Source organism: Mugil cephalus, chromosome 13 (genome assembly GCF_022458985.1).
Source record: "Mugil cephalus isolate CIBA_MC_2020 chromosome 13, CIBA_Mcephalus_1.1, whole genome shotgun sequence".
In the NCBI taxonomy this organism is placed as follows: domain Eukaryota; kingdom Metazoa; phylum Chordata; class Actinopteri; order Mugiliformes; family Mugilidae; genus Mugil; species Mugil cephalus.
The window spans coordinates 19615711-19635679 of record NC_061782.1 but is presented as its reverse complement, the minus strand read 5'-3'; the positions used below and the strand labels follow the sequence as shown (position 1 = coordinate 19635679).

Below are 19969 nucleotides of genomic sequence, written 5' to 3'. Positions count from 1 at the left end.
CCTGCAATTAGCTGCTGTGTGTGTGTGCAAGTATGTGTATGCCTGAAAGTAATCCAGAGAGTGTTACAGATGCTGTTAACGCTCATCTGTTGCCATGACAACCGCAGCAGCCCCACTGCTAAAGAGTTGGCTCGCTAACTGACTGGAGGGCTGTCTGCTGGTGAAGTAACTTCCAGACTGAATGTCAAGGTCAGGGGTTTACTGATGTATTGATAGATGACTGGACTAGATGCTTGAAGCATTTTTTCAAAAGCAGTATTTGACCAAAGCGGGAAGAGCAGACACACAATTCTTCATATGTGATATGAGATGCAATTGGAAGAGTCATGATGTTTCCGTGATGTTTATGTGTTAAACTGAGCCTACTAAATGTTGCCAAAGCAAATTATATTTAAATCTTAATTTCAAGTGATATTTGCAAGTTTTATCAAAGGGCAGTGGTTCAGTTTGTTTCGTGAATTATCATTTCTGTAAGCCTGACACCTAGTGGTGAATATATGAAATAGCATATATTTAGCAAAACAACAGCAAAATGCTGCAACATTAATTACAGTCTAATATACAGTTTATGACAGTGCAGTTAACAATATATCCAGAAACATCATAAAATCATTACAAAACAAATGTGTGTGTATCCACAAACAAAGCCACTAAAATCAAATGAAATAAATAGCAAGATCGTTTCATTAGGTACGTTGTTGAAAACAAATGCATTCTAATATAAGTCTCCAAAATAAAAAAACCCCGCTGGGATCAACAACCCTCTCAGTTATTTCAAACAAATGCTGAATACCGTAAATTAAATTAAACTAAGATTTAGAGCAGGGCTTTTTTCATTACTGAAAACAACAAATGAAATTTCATTCGTTGCTTAAGGAACTGACAAGTGAGTTCAGTTCGTAGTGATATCTAGGTAGGAATCCAAAAAGTAATTTTGACTGATTCTTGATAATATACACTTCAGTGCGTTCTTTAAATAGAAAAAAAAATAAAAATCAAAATAAATAAATAAATAAATAAAACTTGGTTATTTTTTAATATGTCTAGAGTTTTAAATAAATATTAAAAAATAAATACATGCAGGTAAACATATTATCGTAGAATGTACAGTATTTTTGTCCATATTCAATATTGTCAGACATAAAATTTAGCTAAGTGGAACTGTTGTCTATCGGATGGTAGGAAGGCAGGACTCATTTTCTGTTACACACCGACGTCAGTTTGTCCAATCAGAAGACGCGTTGTCACTACGTAACTCCGTACATGTGACGAACTGTCATGGAGGCCCCCACGCGAGCGTCTGAAGTGTAAAGGTTCCGACTGTACGCAGACTTTCATAATTTCTTGTTGTGCCCTCTTTAAATATGAGGTACTTGCTCCAGCTGGGCCGCTCGTGCGCCCGCCTCCATGTCCGTTTATGTCACCAGAGTGTTTACAGCAGACACAAAAACCTACGAAGTGTTGGAGTGGACCTTGGAGAAAAGTGAGTCGACCCTCCCAGCTTCAATTCTCTGCCACTGACTGTATCAACAGGGCATTGTTTTTACTTTCTGCCCCCCACTGTAAAAATGCATGAGTGTCTTGGGCATCCCCACTTTTACTCGGATAGTGTTTATTTACAGCCCCATCAGACTGGTGTCTGAACACACCTACATACAGTAAATGTTGCATTCGCTGACAGTGGTTTAATGTATGAGACATCCTGATGTGTTGCGGTGTTGTCGTTTTTATAGGAAGCTTGAAATCTCTTCAGGAAAGTTTGCCAAATTTGCTGATGGCTCTGCTGTTGTACAGGTATAGAAATCATTTACTGTGTTACCAAAGATGTCCACTGTCTTTTTCCCCCAGTTATATACCCGCTATTATAACGTTCCATTTGCATATATATATGTGTATGTGTATATATATATATAATTTCACTTGGGCCTATCTGTATATATATATATATACTAAACATATTCCACGAAGTAAGTTAATGTACATGGTTTTCCTTAGTGATGGAGGATGTGGTATATTTCCAGCTGTAGACACATTGTTTTGCTAAAATAGCTGCTAGAATAAAGTGTTGAGCGGATCGTGATTAATGAGAATTTATTCTATTTCGTGACAGTGAAACCTGCAAATATTTGACATCCTAATTATTAGGTCTTGAAAAGGCATGCATCTTAATGCTTTCCTTGAAATAGTGAGTTTTTGTTTTTTACTGTAGTACTGTACACTGTGCATGTGTTACAAGTTCATTTACAGTCACTTGCCTCATTAATCAAAGTAGTGAAAGCTTTTGAATATACCAGTCTTGCACTAAACCTCCCTTTATGTCTCTTAAAATATTCAGTCTATGTTGAAACAGCGCAAGAAAGGTGACCATTCAACTGCATGATCTTTCCAGAGGAAACACAGCACTGTACACTGTTTTTATTCATCATAATTAAAAGAATTTGCTCTCTATGGTTAAATGGTAACCTCTTCATCTTCCCCTCTTCCTCCTGCAGCTGGGCGACACCTCCGTGATGGTGACGGCCGTGAGCAAAACCAAACCTTCTCCATCTCAGTTTATGCCTCTTGTGGTACGTAATCCTGCGTGATGCTTCTTTTACGTCAACATGGAATCTGTGTCAAGTGACGTATTTCTGGCTAGTATCGTGAGTAAATCTATACTTTGATGGCCAGGTGGACTACAGACAGAAAGCAGCAGCTGCAGGTCGAATCCCCACCAACTACCTGAGGCGAGAGCTGGGCACCACCGACAATGAGATCCTCACCAGCAGACTCATTGGTGAGTTGAGAAGATGTGTCTTTGTTATCTGTGCACCTTTGATGAAGCATATGTTTGGACTGGTATTGTGCTGTGGGAGCTTTTAATTAACTCGTTGTTGTTTCTGTTTCTCAGACCGCTCAATTAGACCACTTTTCCCTCCCGGTTACTTTTACGATACTCAGGTCAGTTCAGCTTTAAACACTGATATGTGATAATATTGTTTCTAACCAAGCTGAACGTATGTTCTCGGTTTCACGTCATTTTGGGTTTGTAAATAATGAAACATGGTCTGTGTTCTTCTGTGTGCGTTCATGTCTCCTAAAGATCCTTTGTAACCTGCTAGCAGTTGATGGAGTAAATGATCCAGATGTGCTGGCTATTAATGCAGGTGAGCTGATTCTCATCCATTCACGTTATCCTCACATCACTTAGATTCCTGTTTCTAAAAGTAATTTTCTTCCATTAAAGCTTCTGCTGCCCTGGCCATTTCTGATATACCCTGGCACGGACCCATAGGTGAGGTTCATCTAAATTAATCTAAAATCTAATTCATGGTGCCTTAACTTAAATACAGCTCTAATGTCTTTTTGGGTGTTGGCAGGTGCCGTACGTGTGGGCATCGTAAATGGAGAGTTGCTGATCAACCCCACAAGGGCAGAGATGGCTTCCAGCACTCTTAACTTGATTATAGCTGGAGCTCCCAGCAGTCAAGTGGGTAAGATGAAAACCATTATAACTCTCCCAGAAGTATTATTTACAGTGTATTACAAGCCAAGACATTTCTGACTTAAAATATAGAAGGTGACCTACACCTCTAATATTTGTTTTGTGCTCTCACATCTGCACACTACACACTTAAAGTTGCTACTTCAGCTGTGTATGTATTGGTTGGTGTTTAAAGTGTTTGCTTCATATTTGTTTGGACGCAGAAATAATTCTTGAAATTATATTGTTTTACGAAAAAAATATTTTAATCTGAAGCACACAGCATCATCTGTACAACACAGTGGTTTCAAATGGCTTCTGGATGAATTTTATTCACGATTAGGTTTATTTGGAAAATTGCTTTTGAGCCCAAGAAAATATGAAGTGTATGGATGTGAATACCCTCAAATTAAAGCTGAGAGGCTTGTTATCAACACTTTAAACCCATCTACATTAAATGCCTTTAACTTCAGCTTGGTTTGGTAAACGGCTAAGTCAATAAAAATTGTCCTGAAACCTGTTCGAATGCAATGAATGAGTTTTTAGAGTCACTGGTTATTAATCAGCCTCTCTCCAGCCGTGCCTCATGATGGCATATTACAGCTCCCGTAACTCACGTGACTCTGTGTCCGCTAGTGATGATTGAGGCGTCGGCGGAGAACGTGCTGCAGCAGGACTTCTGCCACGCCGTGAAGGTGGGAGTCAAGCACACCCAGCAGATCATACACGCCATCCAGCAGCTGGCGCGAGAACAGAAAGTGACCAAGCGCACCCCGATCAAGATGTTCTCAGCCCCGGATGACATGGTGGAACACGTTAAGAGGTAAGAGCATCGATCAGACTTTTTTCTTTAGTGATGAAGGTGGGAGGCAAGATAAGCAGTGAGATATACGGTACTGTGCAAAAGTTTTATGCAGGTGTGGAAAAAACGCTGTAAATTAAGAATGCTTTCTAAATGGAAGAGTTAATAGTTTATTCTCATCACTTAACAAAATGCAGTGAATGAACAGAAGAGGAATCTAAATCAAATCAATGTTTGGAGTGATCACCCTTTGCCTTCAAGACAGCATCAGTTCTTCTAGGTCCACTTCCACACAGTTTTAGAAGGAACTGGGCTGGTAGGTCGTTCCAAACATCTTGGAGAACTAACCACAGATCCCAGACACACTCTTTGATGTTGAGATCAGGGCTCTGTGGGGGCTGTGCCATCACTTCCAGGACTTCTTGTGCTTATTTACGCTGAAGATAGTTCTTCTGGCCACTTCCTGGGTCCCACTGGTTTCTGACAGTTCTGAGCTGATGGCTCTGCTGGGCATCTTCTGATTTCGAAAGGAAATAAGCTTGATGTGTTTTTCATCTGCTGCACTAAGTTTCCTTGGCCGACCACTGCGTCTACAGTTGCACAAAATCCCTGACTTTGTTCAAGTGTTCCTATAAGGATTGATGCTGGTTTGAAGGCGAAGGGTAGTTTATAAAAATAAACAATCAATCATTTATATTTTCTGAAAGCATTATTAGTTTTCAGCATTTTTCCCGCACACCTTTTGCACAGTACTGTGTATTTACCTATTGTGCCGGAGAATGTGATGGAGCAATATTTTTGCTTCATTTAACAAAACTGATACACAAAAGCAGGACTCACACTGTCATAGATATCAGTAATAACTATTTTTTTTTCTTTTGTCCACTGCAGATTATCCTCTGAGAAGATCTATGCTGTTTTCACTGATTACACTCATGATAAGGTAAAATCTGACATCTGTTCCCCGTGTGTCAACTCAGTTTTCTCTTTGACACGGACTGTTTTTTTTCCTGTCTATTAATTTTGTTTCAGGTGACTATTTCATCTCTCAGTAATAATCTTCTCAAAATGTTGTCCTAGATTTCAAGAGATGAAGCTATTAACAAGGTTCGACTAGAAACTGAGGAGGACCTAAAAGGTAGCTTCCCCACTATAAATGCTGCACAGAAATACTTTCAGTCCGCTGTTTCATTGTATTTGTGTTTGTTCAATCAGCTGAATGTTGTTAATTGATTCCATACGTAGAGAAATTCCCTCAGGCTGAGACTTTCGAAATCATTGAGGCCTTCAACATCGTGAGCAAAGAAGTCTTCCGGGATTTAGTGCTCAATGAGTACAGAAGGTAACCAGGCTGAATCTATATTCTCATTCCACATCATTTGGGTTTGTCAATAATGTAAACATTGTCTGTGTTCTACTGTGTGTGTGTGTAGGTGTGATGGGAGGGAGTTGACAGCTCTAAGGAACATTTCTTGCGACGTGGATCTTTTTAAGCCGCTCCATGGCTCAGCTCTGTTCCAGAGAGGACAAACACAGGTATGAGAAGAACTTAGAAAAACACAAAAGTGAAGGTTACAACGTTTCTTGTTACTGTTTTAACATTTTGAAAGACGAATATTGCAGTTTTGGATAAGCTGTTTTTACTCCAGAATACAAAGAATTGTGTTTTAATACAGATGGTTTGACGCCCATTCTCCTCTGCTTCTTGTAGGTGCTGTGCAGTGTCACATTTGACTCCCTGGAATCCAGTATCAAAGCAGATATTATCACCACAGCTTTGAGGTACAACGTTTTTTACACATGAAGCGCAACATTCATGTGTTTATCTATTCAGAGGCCATGCACATTAATCATTATTGCTGTTAATCGTTAGCCAAACGGCTCCATCACAACCGCTGTCCTTTGGCTAGATGTGAAGTTGTATCACTGGTCTGATGTTTTTTATTTCTTTTCTACAGTGGCATCAAAGACAAAAACTTCATGCTTCATTATGAAGTGGGTAAAATAATATATATATTTTTTTCAGTTGTTGTTAAAGTCACATTGATTAGTAAATAAGATTGTGTTTCTTTCAGTTTTCAATCTAAAATGACCTTTTATTTCAGTTCCCTCCATATGCAACCAACGAGGTGGGAAAGATCGGGGGCCTCAACAGGAGAGAACTTGGACATGGTTAGTCCACATCCTGTGTCCGCTAGCTGCGTGTCTCTGCCGAGAATCTTCTATGCATTGTTTGTGTGTTTGCAGGGGCTCTGGCGGAGAAGGCTCTGAGGCCGATCATTCCTAAAGACTTCCCTTTCACTATCCGGGTCACAGCCGAGGTGCTCGAGTCAAACGGTGAGGGCAGCCACGCAGATTCTGAAGAGTAAAAGCCATGTAGTTGTCGGAGGCAGAGACGATGGGTTACAATGTCTTATTGGCTTTTTTTTTTATTATTATTATTATTTTAATTTGCACCATTTTATCTCTCTCAGGATCGTCATCGATGGCTTCAGCGTGTGGAGGCAGCCTCGCTCTCATGGATGCAGGTAATAGAGCCAGGAAACATACACTTAACATACACAGTTTATAATGTAATGAGGGATCAGAATTACTTTTCACTTGAGAACATTTCTTGCGACGTGGATCTTTTTAAGCCGCTCCATGGCTCAGCTCTGTTCCAGAATTACTTTTCACTTACATCCGCAGTTATGATGGATAAGTGAAATGCTATATAAACTCATATGCCATACACTGGCAGCCTGACAACATTTATTAGTGCATTTCTATTCATTTCCAATGTTCATTCTACCAAAGTCCCAACTGGATGTGATGGGACTTGTTTTGCTTTAGTGTTTCTGTGCTCTTAATCCGGTGTATTATAGTATTATTTAGCTAATTTGTCCAAACCTTTGTTTCCAGGCGTACCCATCTCGTCTGCTGTTGCAGGTGTTGCCATTGGCCTCATCTCCAAGGCAAACCCAGAGAAGCCTGCAGAGATAGAAGACTACAGACTACTGACTGATATTCTGGTACATATAGCACAGCTGTCTTTGTGAGCAATTATCTGTCAGGAACGAGTAAGAAAGAGCGTAATGTGATGGATTTGTTGACCGTGAGCTAATAATTGTTTCTGTACAGGGAATAGAGGATTACCTCGGAGACATGGACTTCAAATTGGCAGGAACAAACAAGGGTATCACCGCTTTACAGGTAATGGGTTCGAAGCGTCAGTTTGTCTCTGTCTGTGGCTGAAAGAGGCAGGAAAAAACAAATGCATGTATCTGCAAATATATTACTTTTTGGTATTATAGTATAAATTTTATTTAGTGCAAATGTGAAATGATGAATAAAAAAATCATTGAAGGTTGTTTTTTAGTAGGTCATCATCTATCATAATTATGATTATAGTCTTACAGTAAAATGAACATTGTTTTGCTCGGGAGTCAGTGAGTTGTTTCATTTTCCTCTTATTTAATCTCCAGGCTGACGTGAAGATTCCAGGTTTGCCTCTGAAGCTGGTCATGGAGGCGATCCAACAGGGCACTGGTAAGTCCCACGTGAAACATTTTACCCAAGATTAAAGTGAAGTGTTTGAGGGTGTTTTCAAGCTCTGTTGTTTAATATTATTACGTTTCAGTTGCAAAGAGGGAAATCTTGGGCATCATGAACAAATGTATAGCAAAGCCCCGAGAAAGCAGGAAAGACAGTGGACCTGTTGTTGGTAGGTTTTATGTTTGGCTATACGTTAAATATGTGCATCTAGGGTTTTAAATATGGGATATGATTGGTTCTGGTTCAACGTGATCTGTTCTACTGCGACAGAAAATGTGCGGGTGCCCGTGTCCAGACGAGCTCAGTTTGTCGGCCCGGGAGGATACAACCTGCGCAGGCTTCAGGCACAGACAGGTAACACTCAAGTAATAAACGTAACCTGGACTGTCTTTGCTACCTTTGAAGATGTAGAAAGGTTAAACACCTTTGGTTTTCCTTCTTAAGGTGTGACGATAAGTCAGGTGGACGAGGAGACCTTCTCTGTGTTCGCTCCAACGCCGGGAGCCATGGGCGAAGCCCAACAATTCATCAGTGAGATCTGCAAAGATGATGTGAGTCTTCACACCTTGCACTGCATATTTCATATTTCTTTCTGTTCCATACACTGTATCCACTAGAAAATATCATGAAAATATCACATTTGTGTGCATTTTTTAACTTGATTTGTTAACTTGATTTTATCCTATATTTAGTCACTTGATTGAATAAGTATGTAATCCAATCAAAACACTGGAGCACATGATTGAACATTTCCTATATTGTGTTTTTCAGCAACAACAGCAGCTGGAGTTTGGTGCTGTCTACACTGCCACTATTATAGAAATAAGGTACGTTAACATGCTGCATTATTTTTTTACTCTTTACTATTATTTGTTTTAATAATTTTCCACACATTTAAACATTCATTCAACTCCTTTTTGTTCTGCTTCAGGGACATTGGTGTGATGGTAAAACTTTATCCCAACATGACTCCTGTCCTGCTGCACAACTCACAACTGGACCACAAACGGGTCAGTATAGTTAGGGACGCTTTGTAAACAGTTGATGTTTTTATCAGTGTTTGACAATAGAAAGCATACTTACTACATAATGGCCCCTGCTTCATGTTTTCTTCTTTTAGATCAAACATCCAAGTGCTTTGGGTTTAGAGGTGGGACAGGAGATACAGGTACGTGTCAGTTACCACGCTGTCAAAATTAGGTTCCTGCGTTTGCATTCTCTGACTGGCGTTCTACTCACAGGTCAAGTTCTTCGGACGAGACCCAACAGACGGTAGAATGAGACTCTCGCGGAAGGTGCTCCAGTCTCCGGCTGCGACTGTGGTCAAGACACTAAGCGAGAAGCAGAGCATCTCCATGGGTTCAAGCAACAGCCAAACGACCAGCGCTGACTCGTGACACTCAGACATGGCGGCCTGATTTTAGGCCACAGCAGATTTAAACTGAGTAGTTTTTTTTTCTACGAGAGAATTGAGAAACCTACCGAAACCAAGAGCTGCAGATCCAGAAACAATGAAACAATGCAGAACATGAGGAACGTTACCCGGAGAGAGGAATAATAATGAAGAGGAGGCAAACTTATAAATGTGTTGCACGTTCAAGTCTGTACTTTTCATGTTTTTTCTGACTGCATCCAGCTGTTAAAGGATTTTGTTTCCCTCGTCACAGTACAAGAAGGGTTCTGTTATTTACAAGTGTGATGTATACAATACTGTCTCTTCTCGTTTGGGAACTCCATACTCCACTGAAGCAGCGTGTCTTCTAAAAACAACGAAGTGGGAGAAGAGTTATTTTTATATCATTTCCTTTCCTTTCTTGTGTCACATTTGTAGAATATGTGAGTAACATAATGAAAATAAAACAATAACTTTGACACAACATTCTAAAAATGCCAATAAAGAAATTTTAAAGTAATTCTATTCGTATAAACCAGATATAAACCAGTCATCAATCACCATTAAGCAGTTGGTATGTTGTTGAAAAAATAAAGCTAAAAGCGGCAATTTGTGGGTCATTACTCTTTTTTGCACAACTGAAAGAAGCAGCTCAGTCATCAAGTATCAAACCACAAGCAAAAATGAGCGCCTCATTGACCCAGACCCTAATTTGACACAGTTTAGTCTCATTGGTGGCTGCTGCTCTTCCTGCAACAAACACCATATAAAGGCATGCAAATCAACCTATGCATGTGGCATACCCACTGAATATGAACAAGAGCCATTTGACAAATCTTTGGTGTGATTTTACTCCACTAAGTTGATTTGAATTCCCAATGCATTACATAACATCTTAAAAATGCTGCAGCTACTATAAAGAAAGTCTGAATGAACTGGAATTATTTGGAGTGCTGAAGTACAAATCTTGTCTTTGATGCACAATGGCTCATTACTTATAAGCCTTATAAGGCTTATCTATCTATCTATCTATCTATCTATCTATCTATCTATCTATCTATCTATCTATCTATCTATCTATCTATCTATCTATTGTGCTTTTATTAGTCTCTTTCATTTTCCTCCCATAGATCATTGATGACTGTTAGACTTAGACAGACTTTAATGTATAATAAAGTTCGTTCTCAACTTTTCCCAAATAAAACACCAGTGTGAGTTGGTTTGTTTTAATTCAGCTTTACGTTTTCAACTTCAAACCCTGCTCTCAGTCCGCTGCTATTACTTTTCTTAACCATAGATGGCGCAGTCAACTCCTGTTACTGCCATTGGACGATACCGCCTGGAGGAGGAGCCCCCGCGGCAGTTAGCGCTTGATTGACGTCGAAGAAGAAAAAGACACAACGATCGGATTACAAGATGGCGGCCTGTGGACGTTAGCAAGGAGGCCGTTGGAGTTGTTGTGTTCTCCCTGAATTTTACTGTTTGATATTAGGCCTCCTGTTGACTTTATCCACGCCGTAAACGTAATATGTCTTTGAAGTAGCTACCGACATACTTTACTGCTATTGCGAACTTCCCTCAGACGTGCATGTTTAATAACATGCAGGTGGAAACAAAGTTAACAGGTCGAGGAAAACACTAGACGGGGCGAGGTGATAGCTAGTTAGCAGCCAGCTAGCCTGCTAGCTCCGACTCGGTTAACCATGTCGGACACTCGGCGGCGAGTGAAAGTATATACGCTGAATGATGAACGGCAGTGGGACGACCGAGGCACTGGCCACGTTTCGTCTACATTTGTTGAACGCCTACGGGGAATATCATTATTAGTTCGGGCCGAGTCGGACGGTAAGTTACCCCGTTAGCATATCCGCGGTTGCGTTAAGTTGGCTAACATTAGCGTGCTAACTCCTGGTTGTTAGGACAGGACACTTCAGTTGGCCACTATCCATACTATTTTTCATTGTGTACGTTACTAGACTCGTTTTTACACATTTATTTAAGTGTTTTGTGTAAGTGAATGCACACTGTTCGAACAATTCGCGTGGTGGTTTTCCCTTGATAAAACACAATTTCTTTATTAGCTGATGCTAGCATGCTCGTTACTTACACGAACGACGTGATCTCAATAGCATGGTGGCCCCTCAACGTGAAGTCAGAAGTGAACAAACTTATTTCTCGTTAAACTAAACCCTTTACCTGTTCACATGCAGGTAAGCAAGTAAACAATACTGGAATAATACTTCCGGTAAAGATACGGTAATAAATGAGTCTTTCGGTTGAAAATGTTTTAGTTGGTATTTTTGCTACATTGTATTAGTCAGGATTAAGTCGTGTCCGCTCACATCCAGGTGGATGAATTGACTTTATCCATAAAGGATTGGTAGGAATGTGCTCATCCTTCACACTAGCTCCAATTTAATGTTATCTCTGCATTTCAGGATCACTATTGTTGGAATCGAAGATAAGCCCGAATACTGCATATCAAAAACAGCAGGCAAGTATTGATAATCGGAGTCTGGATCAGCCACAAAAACACGAACATACTTCACGCTGGTATCCTAATAGTTTAACATTTTGAAGAACTAACTGTTAAATGTAGAGTATTTTAACACTTGTTGCTGATGACTTGATATCCATTGATGCAGGGCAGACAATAGAAATTCAGTATTTGCCAGATTGTCCGGGGAACAATAGAGAAAGTACTTAATTGAAATAGAATAGAATTGAGGTAAAGAATTGCAATTGCTTCCAGGTTTATACATTTACAGGCATCTGGGGCTTCTGTGTGTGTGTTTATTATATGAGCTCTAACTCTTTTGAAGCATGTCTTGCTTATGTAACCCTTGTGTGTGAATAGTTACATGCGCCCTGCTGCAAATGAGATAAGGATTTCTATGTGTTCTAACGTTTGGTTATTTTCCTTACAGGACACACTCATTGTCTGGTCAGAAGCAGATAACTATGACCTTGCCCTAAGTTTCCAGGAAAAGGCTGGCTGCGATGAGATCTGGGAGAAGATTTGCCAGGTAATGTCAAACCAACAACCTTTACTGACACTTTGGCTGTTGCTAAAATATTGATCCTACCTCTAAGGGGAAGAGTCACTGCACTGGTATTTCCATCTTAAGTCTTAATAACTTTAATTTCTTGGGCAGGTTCAAGGCAAGGACCCTGCTCTGGACATCACCCAGGACCCCATCGATGAGTCTGAGGAGGAGCGGTTTGAGGAGATTCCAGAGACGAGCCACCTGGTAGAGCTGCCTCCTTGCGAGCTAAGCCGACTAGAGGAAATTGCTGACCTGGTTACCTCTGTCTTGTCCTCACCCATCCGAAGGGAAAAACTCGCTCTGGCCCTAATGAGTGAGGGCTACATCAAGAAACTTCTGGGTCTCTTCAGAGTATGTGAGGACCTGGACAACCGTGAAGGCCTACATCACCTCTATGAGATTGTCCGGGGTGTCTTGTTCCTCAATAAAGCTGCCCTCTTTGAGGTGATGTTCTCTGACGACTGTATCATGGATGTGGTGGGTTGCCTCGAATATGATCCTGCACTGGTTCAGCCTAAGCGGCACAGAGAATTCTTGACCAAGACAGCAAAGTTTAAAGAGGTGATACCTATCACAGACTCTGAGCTGCGGCAGAAAATCCATCAGACCTACCGGGTTCAGTACATCCAGGACATCATCTTGCCCACGCCATCACTCTTTGAAGATAACTTCCTGTCCACGCTCAACTCCTTCATCTTCTTCAATAAGGTGGAGATTGTCAGTATGTTACAGGTAAGGATTTAAACCAGGTTTCCTATAAGGCACATCAACAATATGTAAATGTTTTTGGGACCAAATTGCATGCAGTTTATACTCCTATAGTATGTTATTAAACTTGCAATGTAGTTTGACTTGTGTCACATTTTCCAGTGTAGTATGACTGACTTTGAAAGCTGATAAATTCCCCTTCTAAATGTCTTTATTTCTAATGGAAACTGTGAAATCATGTCAAATCGTGTGAAAATGTCGTGGAAATTTTTAACGCATTAAAGAATTTTGTTGATCTGCTTGTAAAAATCACGCTGACAACTTGTGGTTATATTTGTCCACAAGTGGAAGATGTGTCTGTATCAAATTTTGTAATGTGAGCAACCAGTTAAAAATAAAAACAGAAAACTCTTTTAAAAGGCCATGTAAGTGGATTTTAGTGTGGCGCTTATGTGAAGCCTCCATTATTATATCAGTTATTTGTACCACACAATTATTTTCATAATGAAAACAGTATTTTACTGTCCTTCTGTTCAACAATCAAGTGTTTGGTATCTATTAATTGTGTTTCTCTGTATCATTGGTTTCTTTGAGTTGTTGCAAGGTTATTTTTAAGTCTTGTTTCAGCCAAACTTGACCCAAGATTGGGTATCCTGTCCTTATTTTCTTTTTCTTGTTTTAATTTCGTATCCCTATTTTGACTTTGCCACAGGAGGATGAAAAGTTCCTAACAGAAGTGTTTGCACAGCTCACAGATGAGGCCACAGAAGACAGTAAAAGAAGAGAGCTTGTAAGTCCCTGACCCAAATGTTTTTCTAACACGATGGTAGTACGACGGTTTTGTAAAGTCAACTTTCATTGCTGTAATGATTGATGATGGATGATAATACTGCCTCTTCCACACAAGTTCATATTTTCAGATTTTGATGTGAATCTCGCCTTTGTCCTTTGGTTTGTGCTGCGCCATCTTTACAGACCTATAATTCCTTTTATGGGTTGATAGAGTTGGCATTTATTTAACAAACGAAAAGTTAAACAGTCTAGAATTGACAAAACAATTGTGTTTATTAAGTTTCTCTCTGCTCCTCAGGTGAACTTTGTCAAGGAATTTTGTGCTTTTTCACAAACGCTGCAGCCACAAAACAGGGACGCCTTCTTCAAAACCCTGGCAAATCTAGGAATTTTACCTGCTCTTGAAATAGTCATGGTATGTTCTGGGAATTGCATGAATGTGAATATCAAAGTTAGTGGTAGTGAAGTAGGTCTTTGATCCTCTTTACATCCCTTTTTTGCTTATGAATGCTCAGTTGGGAAAATGTTTGTGTCAAGAAGTCCCCCTCGCTATATTTGTCATCAACTCATATTGTTTTATGTTTGTCTCCTGTTTAGGGAATGGATGACCTGCAGGTGAGGGCAGCAGCTACTGACATCTTCTCTTACCTGGTGGAATTCAGCCCCTCCATGGTCAGGGAGTTTGTCATGCAGGAACCTCAGACAGACGGCGTAAGTAACAACCCCACAAGTCTGGCTGTGCTCTTTAAAGCCAGCAAACCGCTGCATGTTTTATACAAAACACACTGCCATGATTTTTCTCTCATTTTGGTTTTTATCTCACTGCTGCACCCGTTCTCAGTTCTTCACCAGCCAGGTCCGTAGAGCACTCATTATGAATTAAATTGGTTCAATTATCCTGCAAACACTATATCATACCGTTTGAGGAATTTGTTCACAAAACAAAATAAGTTGCCTGGATTTTGACCTTTTTGCACATATAGCTGTAATTCAGATGTTTAGTAAAAATGGATTTGCTTGTTGTGACACGACTGTAAAGTTGGACCTGTGACAACTCAACTGATTGCTGGGCCATATCAAGTTCAGCACCTAATGAAGTTCAGCTTCACTTTTACTTCAAAGGCACAATGTTTTCTGTTAAACTTGAAACGTCATTATCCCCACACTGCCAATATTTACCCTCATACTTGGACATAATAGAATCGCACCCAGCCAAGTGTTGTAGGCTATAAGTACATCATCATTTGCAAAACTTGTGTGAAAGTCTAGTTTGAGCTACTGGTATTTGATAAGGCTCCATTTTTGTTTTTCTAATTCTACACAGAAAACGAAGGGTTTACACAGTAGCTCAGGGAATCCATTTACTCTGGAATTCTGGATTGCTATATAAGTCCAAAACTGTATTCAGATTCAGAAAACTTTATTTAAGGCACACAAATGTTTGAAACTTTCAAACCATCTATGGAGGATGTAAACAAGGCTGTAGGAATAAAGTAATATGAGTAATGCTGACTTGATCTTCTCTGCCTTTTTCTATGTGTTCCAGGATGTTCTGCTGATAAATGTCGTGATCAAGCAGATGATTTGTGACTCTGACCCAGAGTTGGGAGGTGCGGTTCAGCTGATGGGTCTACTTAGGACTCTCATTGACCCTGAGAACATGCTGGCTTCAACCAATGTAAGCAAAACAAAACGCAGCCAACTAGGTTTGTGAGATGCTGAAAGACAAGAATGCATTCTTCATCGTTGATTAGCACTACAGACTCGGATCTTTCTTGCTTATATAGTTGATTTTATCCATATGCCATATCCAAATGCCTGTGCTTCTTGCCAGATCTCTTTGTCTTAAGAAATGTATAGCAGAACTAGTGTTTGTAAGTCCTGAGATTGGTTTTATCTGCATTTAAAATGAGTAAGGACAATGCAAAACAATTCTTGTGTGTTTACTTTTAGAAAACAGAGAAGACAGAATTTCTGAGTTTCTTCTACAAGTACTGCATGCATGTGCTCACGGCTCCTCTGCTGGCAAATACTGCACATGACAAGAAAGGTAAGCTGGAGAAGTTGAACCAAAGTCATTCAGACGATATCATAAAACAGTTACTGATTATTCTCTTGTTCCTTTTTAGAGCTGCAAGAGGGATCAACAAAGATCAATCCAGTCTGTCCAGGTGTGTGTCGGGAATCTCAGCAAACTTTAACAGTCAACACATTTGTGTTCAGTTTGTTGCGATTTGTCAGATGGCATTTAACTTGAGTTGTACAAATTAATTTCACTTGTAAAACTAAGGTGTAGTTGGCAGCTTAGGTGTGAATTTTGGAAATGTTCCATTGCATATTTGTAATGTCCTGACATGAAGTGGTTTTGTTTGTGTAGACAACTTCCAGACAGCTCAACTGCTGGCACTGATCCTGGAGCTTCTGACCTTTTGTGTGGAGCACCACACCTATCACATCAAGACTTACATCATGAACAAAGACCTGCTCCGGAGAGTGTTGGTGCTCATGAACTCAAAACACACTTTCCTTGCTCTTTGTAAGTCAGCAAATACAAGCACACCTTACTGCACTTTTGTTTTTCTTTCTCAGAATGATCTGTCAATCATTGTAATGCCTTTGTGAGTAAACCATAACCAATGAAGCTGCGATCTCTTTTTGTCCAAGGTGCTCTGCGTTTTATGCGCAGGATCATTGGTCTAAAAGACGAATACTACAACCGTTACATCATCAAAGGGAACTTGTTTGAGCCTGTCATTAATGCCCTGCTGGACAATGGCACCAGATACAACCTCCTCAACTCAGCCATCATAGAGCTCTTTGAGTTCATTAAAGTGGTGCGTGAACACAAGTTCTGCCTTGATGAAAAATGTTTTAGTTTTCGTATCATTTGCACAAGATGATCATTTTCCGCATTGTGTTTCTAGGAGGACATCAAATCTCTCATAGCTCACATTGTGGATAACTTCTACAAAGCACTTGAATCCATTGAGTATGTCCAGACTTTCAAGGGCCTGAAAGGCAGGTATGAGCAGGAGAAAGACAGGCAGAGTCAGAGACTCAACAGGTCAGTAGCCTGGATACGAACGTCCGGACACATATTTTATTATTTACTTGTTCTCTAAAGGTAACTGTACCTAATGAACGTCACCCCTGTAGATATCGCAGAGATGCGCGGTCGTTGGACGAGGACGAAGATTTGTGGTTCAACGATGATGATGACGATGATGACGGAGAGGCAGTGGAGAAGAGGATGGAGGATGACTTCTCTGATAGCTACGGCAAGTACATGGAAGCCAAAAAAGGTAAGCAGCCCCGGTGTTATTGTGTGCCCTTTTCCTGCCAACTCTCCCTCTTGAGATTGTAACACAAGTGTCTCTCTCACAGGAGCTGCCAACGGGGCTAATGGTGCCAACAACGGGAAAGCTGCTGGGATCCCACCTGCCTCTCCACCCACCACTCCCAACAACAGTTCAGCTTCCTCTGTCAAGACAGTTGCTCTTCCTGCCACACCAGTAGTGAAGGTACCACGTCTTTACAAGTAGTACTGAGAGGTAGAGATCTGAGCCCAGGACACTTTAACATCATTACCATTGACGATGTGTATGGGACAGACGTATTCAGTGTTCACACCGTGGTTTCTGTGTTATCTCACAGCTCTGCAGACAAGCCACAACACAACCTGTTGATGTTATTAAACCTGTTAATGCTCAGTATGAGCTGATGTTTGAGGCTGAGTTCATAATGTTCTCTTTCCTCAAGTAGTGACAACTGATCATGATTAACATACAGCATAAATCACCACCAAGGATGTTTTTAAGTGTTTAACTTGCTTGTGTTTGGCATTTTTATCAATGATCGTTGTCTCTTCCTGTTGCTCTCAGACCGCTATGGTTGGTTTGGTGGATTACCCTGACGATGAGGATGAAGAAGAAGATGAGGAGGAGGAAGAACAGTCTCCAAGGAAGCGGCCCCGTTTGAGTTCTTAAGGCTTGTTGTCCTCCCTTCAGTCGTGGTGGATGGACACAGAGTCCCTCCCATCAACCCTCCTCTGGTCGTCTCATTGGTCCCTGGCCTGACTGTGCCACCTGTCAGTCTCTCTGAGGAGACGGGCAAAGACGAGCTCCACCCTCACTCAGTCACTTCTCATATCTGCTCCTCTTTCTTCCCTCCGTGGAAGGAGGTGAAAGGTTTCCCTTTTGGAAAGAAAGACAAATCAATCTGTTCCCTCAGCTTGTTGATTTTTCTTCTTCCCGTTGCCTCCAAATCTCCTTTCTTCCTGCCGAGGAGACCCTTGGCGAACTCACCCATGCTCTTCTTTCTGAACTAGTTTCCACCATCCCGTGTACCAATCAGAGGATGAATCAGAGTCCTGAGTCATTTCCCAATTTTTTTCCTCTGTTGCTGCTCCTGCTCCAACAGTAGCCACTCTCCCTTTCATCCTTTCTTGAACCTGAACCAATGTGCTCCAGAGACTGGGAAAGCCAGAACACAACCAGCCAGTATATATGAACTGCTCAGCAGGCCAGTCAGGCTAGCAGGACTAGCCACGATAGTTATAGAAAGCTTGACTGGCTGAAGCCACGTGTGCCGCCCCGCCACAGAACTTTTGTTTGGGGGGGGGTAGAGGGATCTAGGAGACGTAGAAAAATCATTCAAAAATTCTGAGAGACGAGGGAGCTGACGCGTCAGCCAGGATGGAAACTCAGTACTCAGTATCGATGCTTAGATCCAGAGGAGCAGGACTCAAACTTTCAAAAGCCATGGCGTCAATTTGGTCAAGGCACACACAAAACAACACACAGCGTATTACGCACAGGACTGCGTCAACCAGAAATCCTGTATTTCACGAAATGTTTAAGTACTGTACAGATGTTCTTTTTTTTTTTTTTTTTCTTTTTAATCATTTGCCCCTGATGTGATTTTTGAAAGGGGAGAGAGATGCCTACTTGCTTGTGTATTTTTTTTTTTGTTTGTTTTTGTTACACAAAAAAGTGGGGGTCACTGTTCACCCTTTCAGTCAGTTCATTTGATTTAATGTAAAATGCAGAGAAGTCGCAAATGCTGGTTTTAAAAAAATAACGTATTAAAACTGCAGTAAAGTCATTTTTGCAGCCAACATTTTGAGGGTGTCTGGAGTTTTGTATTTTAGTCGGTTTTAAGACGTAGCGTCCCCGTCACGATGCTCCGGACTCGTCCCAAGTCCAGCCTCACTTTTAACTGGGTGGCAGACCTGAGCTGTTGGTGTGCTCGGAGCACGTTCGCTTCGCGAGGTGCAGGTTTCGGCGCGCCCCCTCCCAGACAGATCTCAGGTTCAGAGTTTAATTTGCATCAGAAACACCGACATACCCACCTTGTCTGTAACACTGCTAGCCGTTGTAGCGTCTAATTTATTTCTGAGTGGCGGAGGATTCTGGTGAGTCGAGGTGCTCGGAGGCTCTTGTCCCAGTTTGAAGGTCCAGGATGGTCCGCTCCAGTTGAGATCAGTTCAGTCTCGCGATGTGTGGCTCATTTCAAAGTTTCCTTTGGCCAATTAAAACTCTGCAGATCAATTTTAAGTGGAAGGAAAACATTTTTCTTTTTTCTTTTTTTTTCTTTTTTACTGTTTTTAATTGAATGAATGTTTTTATTAGTTATGATAAAGATGATTTAACCCTGCAGTGTTGTTCAAGAGGAGTATTTCTGACACACCACAGGCTTGACAGTGTCAGAAGGACGTTTCAGGCTGGAATAGATCTTCTCTCCTGATCTCATAACAAGCACACTGAGGGGCAGATGAAGGGAAATCGAGACTTACTAAGAAAATGCTAGATGGCACCATTATCTTCAACTGTCTGAGTTGCACCATGAGCAGCAGGGTGGGAGCACAAGGAAAATGATTGCCAATGTGCTTTTCAGGAATTCAACAGCACCTGAGCAGTGAAATCGTCTTTCCTCCTGTCTGTTAGCGTCACCCAATAATATGACTGTTTCTGCTCTCCCTTGATGAATTTGTACCAAGTGCATTTACTACCACTATCCATTCTTAACATTTGTATGAATTTATTTGACAAGTTTTGAAATTAAATGTGACCCTGACATTGAACTTGTGAATCTAGCTTTGTTTGAACGATTTGCAGATTGGCCAGTGCAGCTTCAGAACATGGTGCACACTAAATACTTTATTTAGTACTGTATTTTTGGGGGGTATTTTCTTTCAAGTTGCTGGCATCTTGACTAAGGAAAGCTAAACG

The 19969-nt window shown here is 40.9% G+C and overlaps 2 protein-coding genes across 2 annotated transcripts; both read left to right on the top strand.

The window, feature by feature from the left end:
• Positions 1 to 1242: 1242 nt before the first annotated feature.
• Positions 1243 to 9801, top strand: LOC125019223 (polyribonucleotide nucleotidyltransferase 1, mitochondrial). Its single transcript, XM_047603818.1, has 28 exons — positions 1243 to 1483; positions 1734 to 1794; positions 2493 to 2567; positions 2671 to 2776; positions 2891 to 2940; positions 3083 to 3146; positions 3227 to 3274; positions 3360 to 3473; positions 4100 to 4286; positions 5157 to 5208; positions 5346 to 5403; positions 5511 to 5607; positions 5699 to 5801; positions 5977 to 6047; positions 6224 to 6260; positions 6371 to 6437; positions 6513 to 6602; positions 6740 to 6793; positions 7167 to 7276; positions 7386 to 7457; positions 7730 to 7793; positions 7885 to 7968; positions 8070 to 8153; positions 8244 to 8350; positions 8571 to 8626; positions 8731 to 8809; positions 8920 to 8967; positions 9041 to 9801. The coding sequence occupies exons 1-28, from the start codon at positions 1365 to 1367 to the stop codon at positions 9194 to 9196; spliced, it is 2313 nt and encodes a 770-aa protein (XP_047459774.1). The 5' UTR covers positions 1243 to 1364; the 3' UTR covers positions 9197 to 9801.
• Positions 9802 to 10586: 785 nt separating this feature from the next.
• On the top strand, positions 10587 to 19821 carry ppp4r3b (protein phosphatase 4, regulatory subunit 3B). The gene is made up of 16 exons (XM_047602764.1): positions 10587 to 11037; positions 11631 to 11686; positions 12120 to 12218; positions 12348 to 12971; positions 13660 to 13737; positions 14038 to 14154; positions 14337 to 14450; positions 15286 to 15417; positions 15693 to 15789; positions 15869 to 15910; positions 16117 to 16275; positions 16404 to 16573; positions 16664 to 16803; positions 16896 to 17041; positions 17124 to 17260; positions 17621 to 19821. Exons 1-16 carry the CDS (start codon positions 10896 to 10898, stop codon positions 17723 to 17725), a joined length of 2358 nt encoding a protein of 785 aa, XP_047458720.1. The 5' UTR covers positions 10587 to 10895; the 3' UTR covers positions 17726 to 19821.
• Positions 19822 to 19969: the final 148 nt, after the last annotated feature.

What these genes read in the sequence shown, in the direction of transcription:
- LOC125019223 (XM_047603818.1), top strand. Translation starts at nt 1,365, where the DNA reads ATGAGGTACTTGCTCCAGCTGGGCCGCTCGTGCGCCCGCCTCCATGTC. An exon ending in AGCTCCCAGCAGTCAAGTGG is followed by an intron (nt 3,474 to 4,099) that starts GTAAGATGAAAA and finishes TGTGTCCGCTAG; the next exon opens with TGATGATTGAGGCGTCGGCG. An exon ending in ATTATCACCACAGCTTTGAG is followed by an intron (nt 6,048 to 6,223) that starts GTACAACGTTTT and finishes TCTTTTCTACAG; the next exon opens with TGGCATCAAAGACAAAAACT.
- ppp4r3b (XM_047602764.1), top strand. Translation starts at nt 10,896, where the DNA reads ATGTCGGACACTCGGCGGCGAGTGAAAGTATATACGCTGAATGATGAA. An exon ending in TCTGGGAGAAGATTTGCCAG is followed by an intron (nt 12,219 to 12,347) that starts GTAATGTCAAAC and finishes TTTCTTGGGCAG; the next exon opens with GTTCAAGGCAAGGACCCTGC. An exon ending in CAGAGTCAGAGACTCAACAG is followed by an intron (nt 16,804 to 16,895) that starts GTCAGTAGCCTG and finishes TCACCCCTGTAG; the next exon opens with ATATCGCAGAGATGCGCGGT.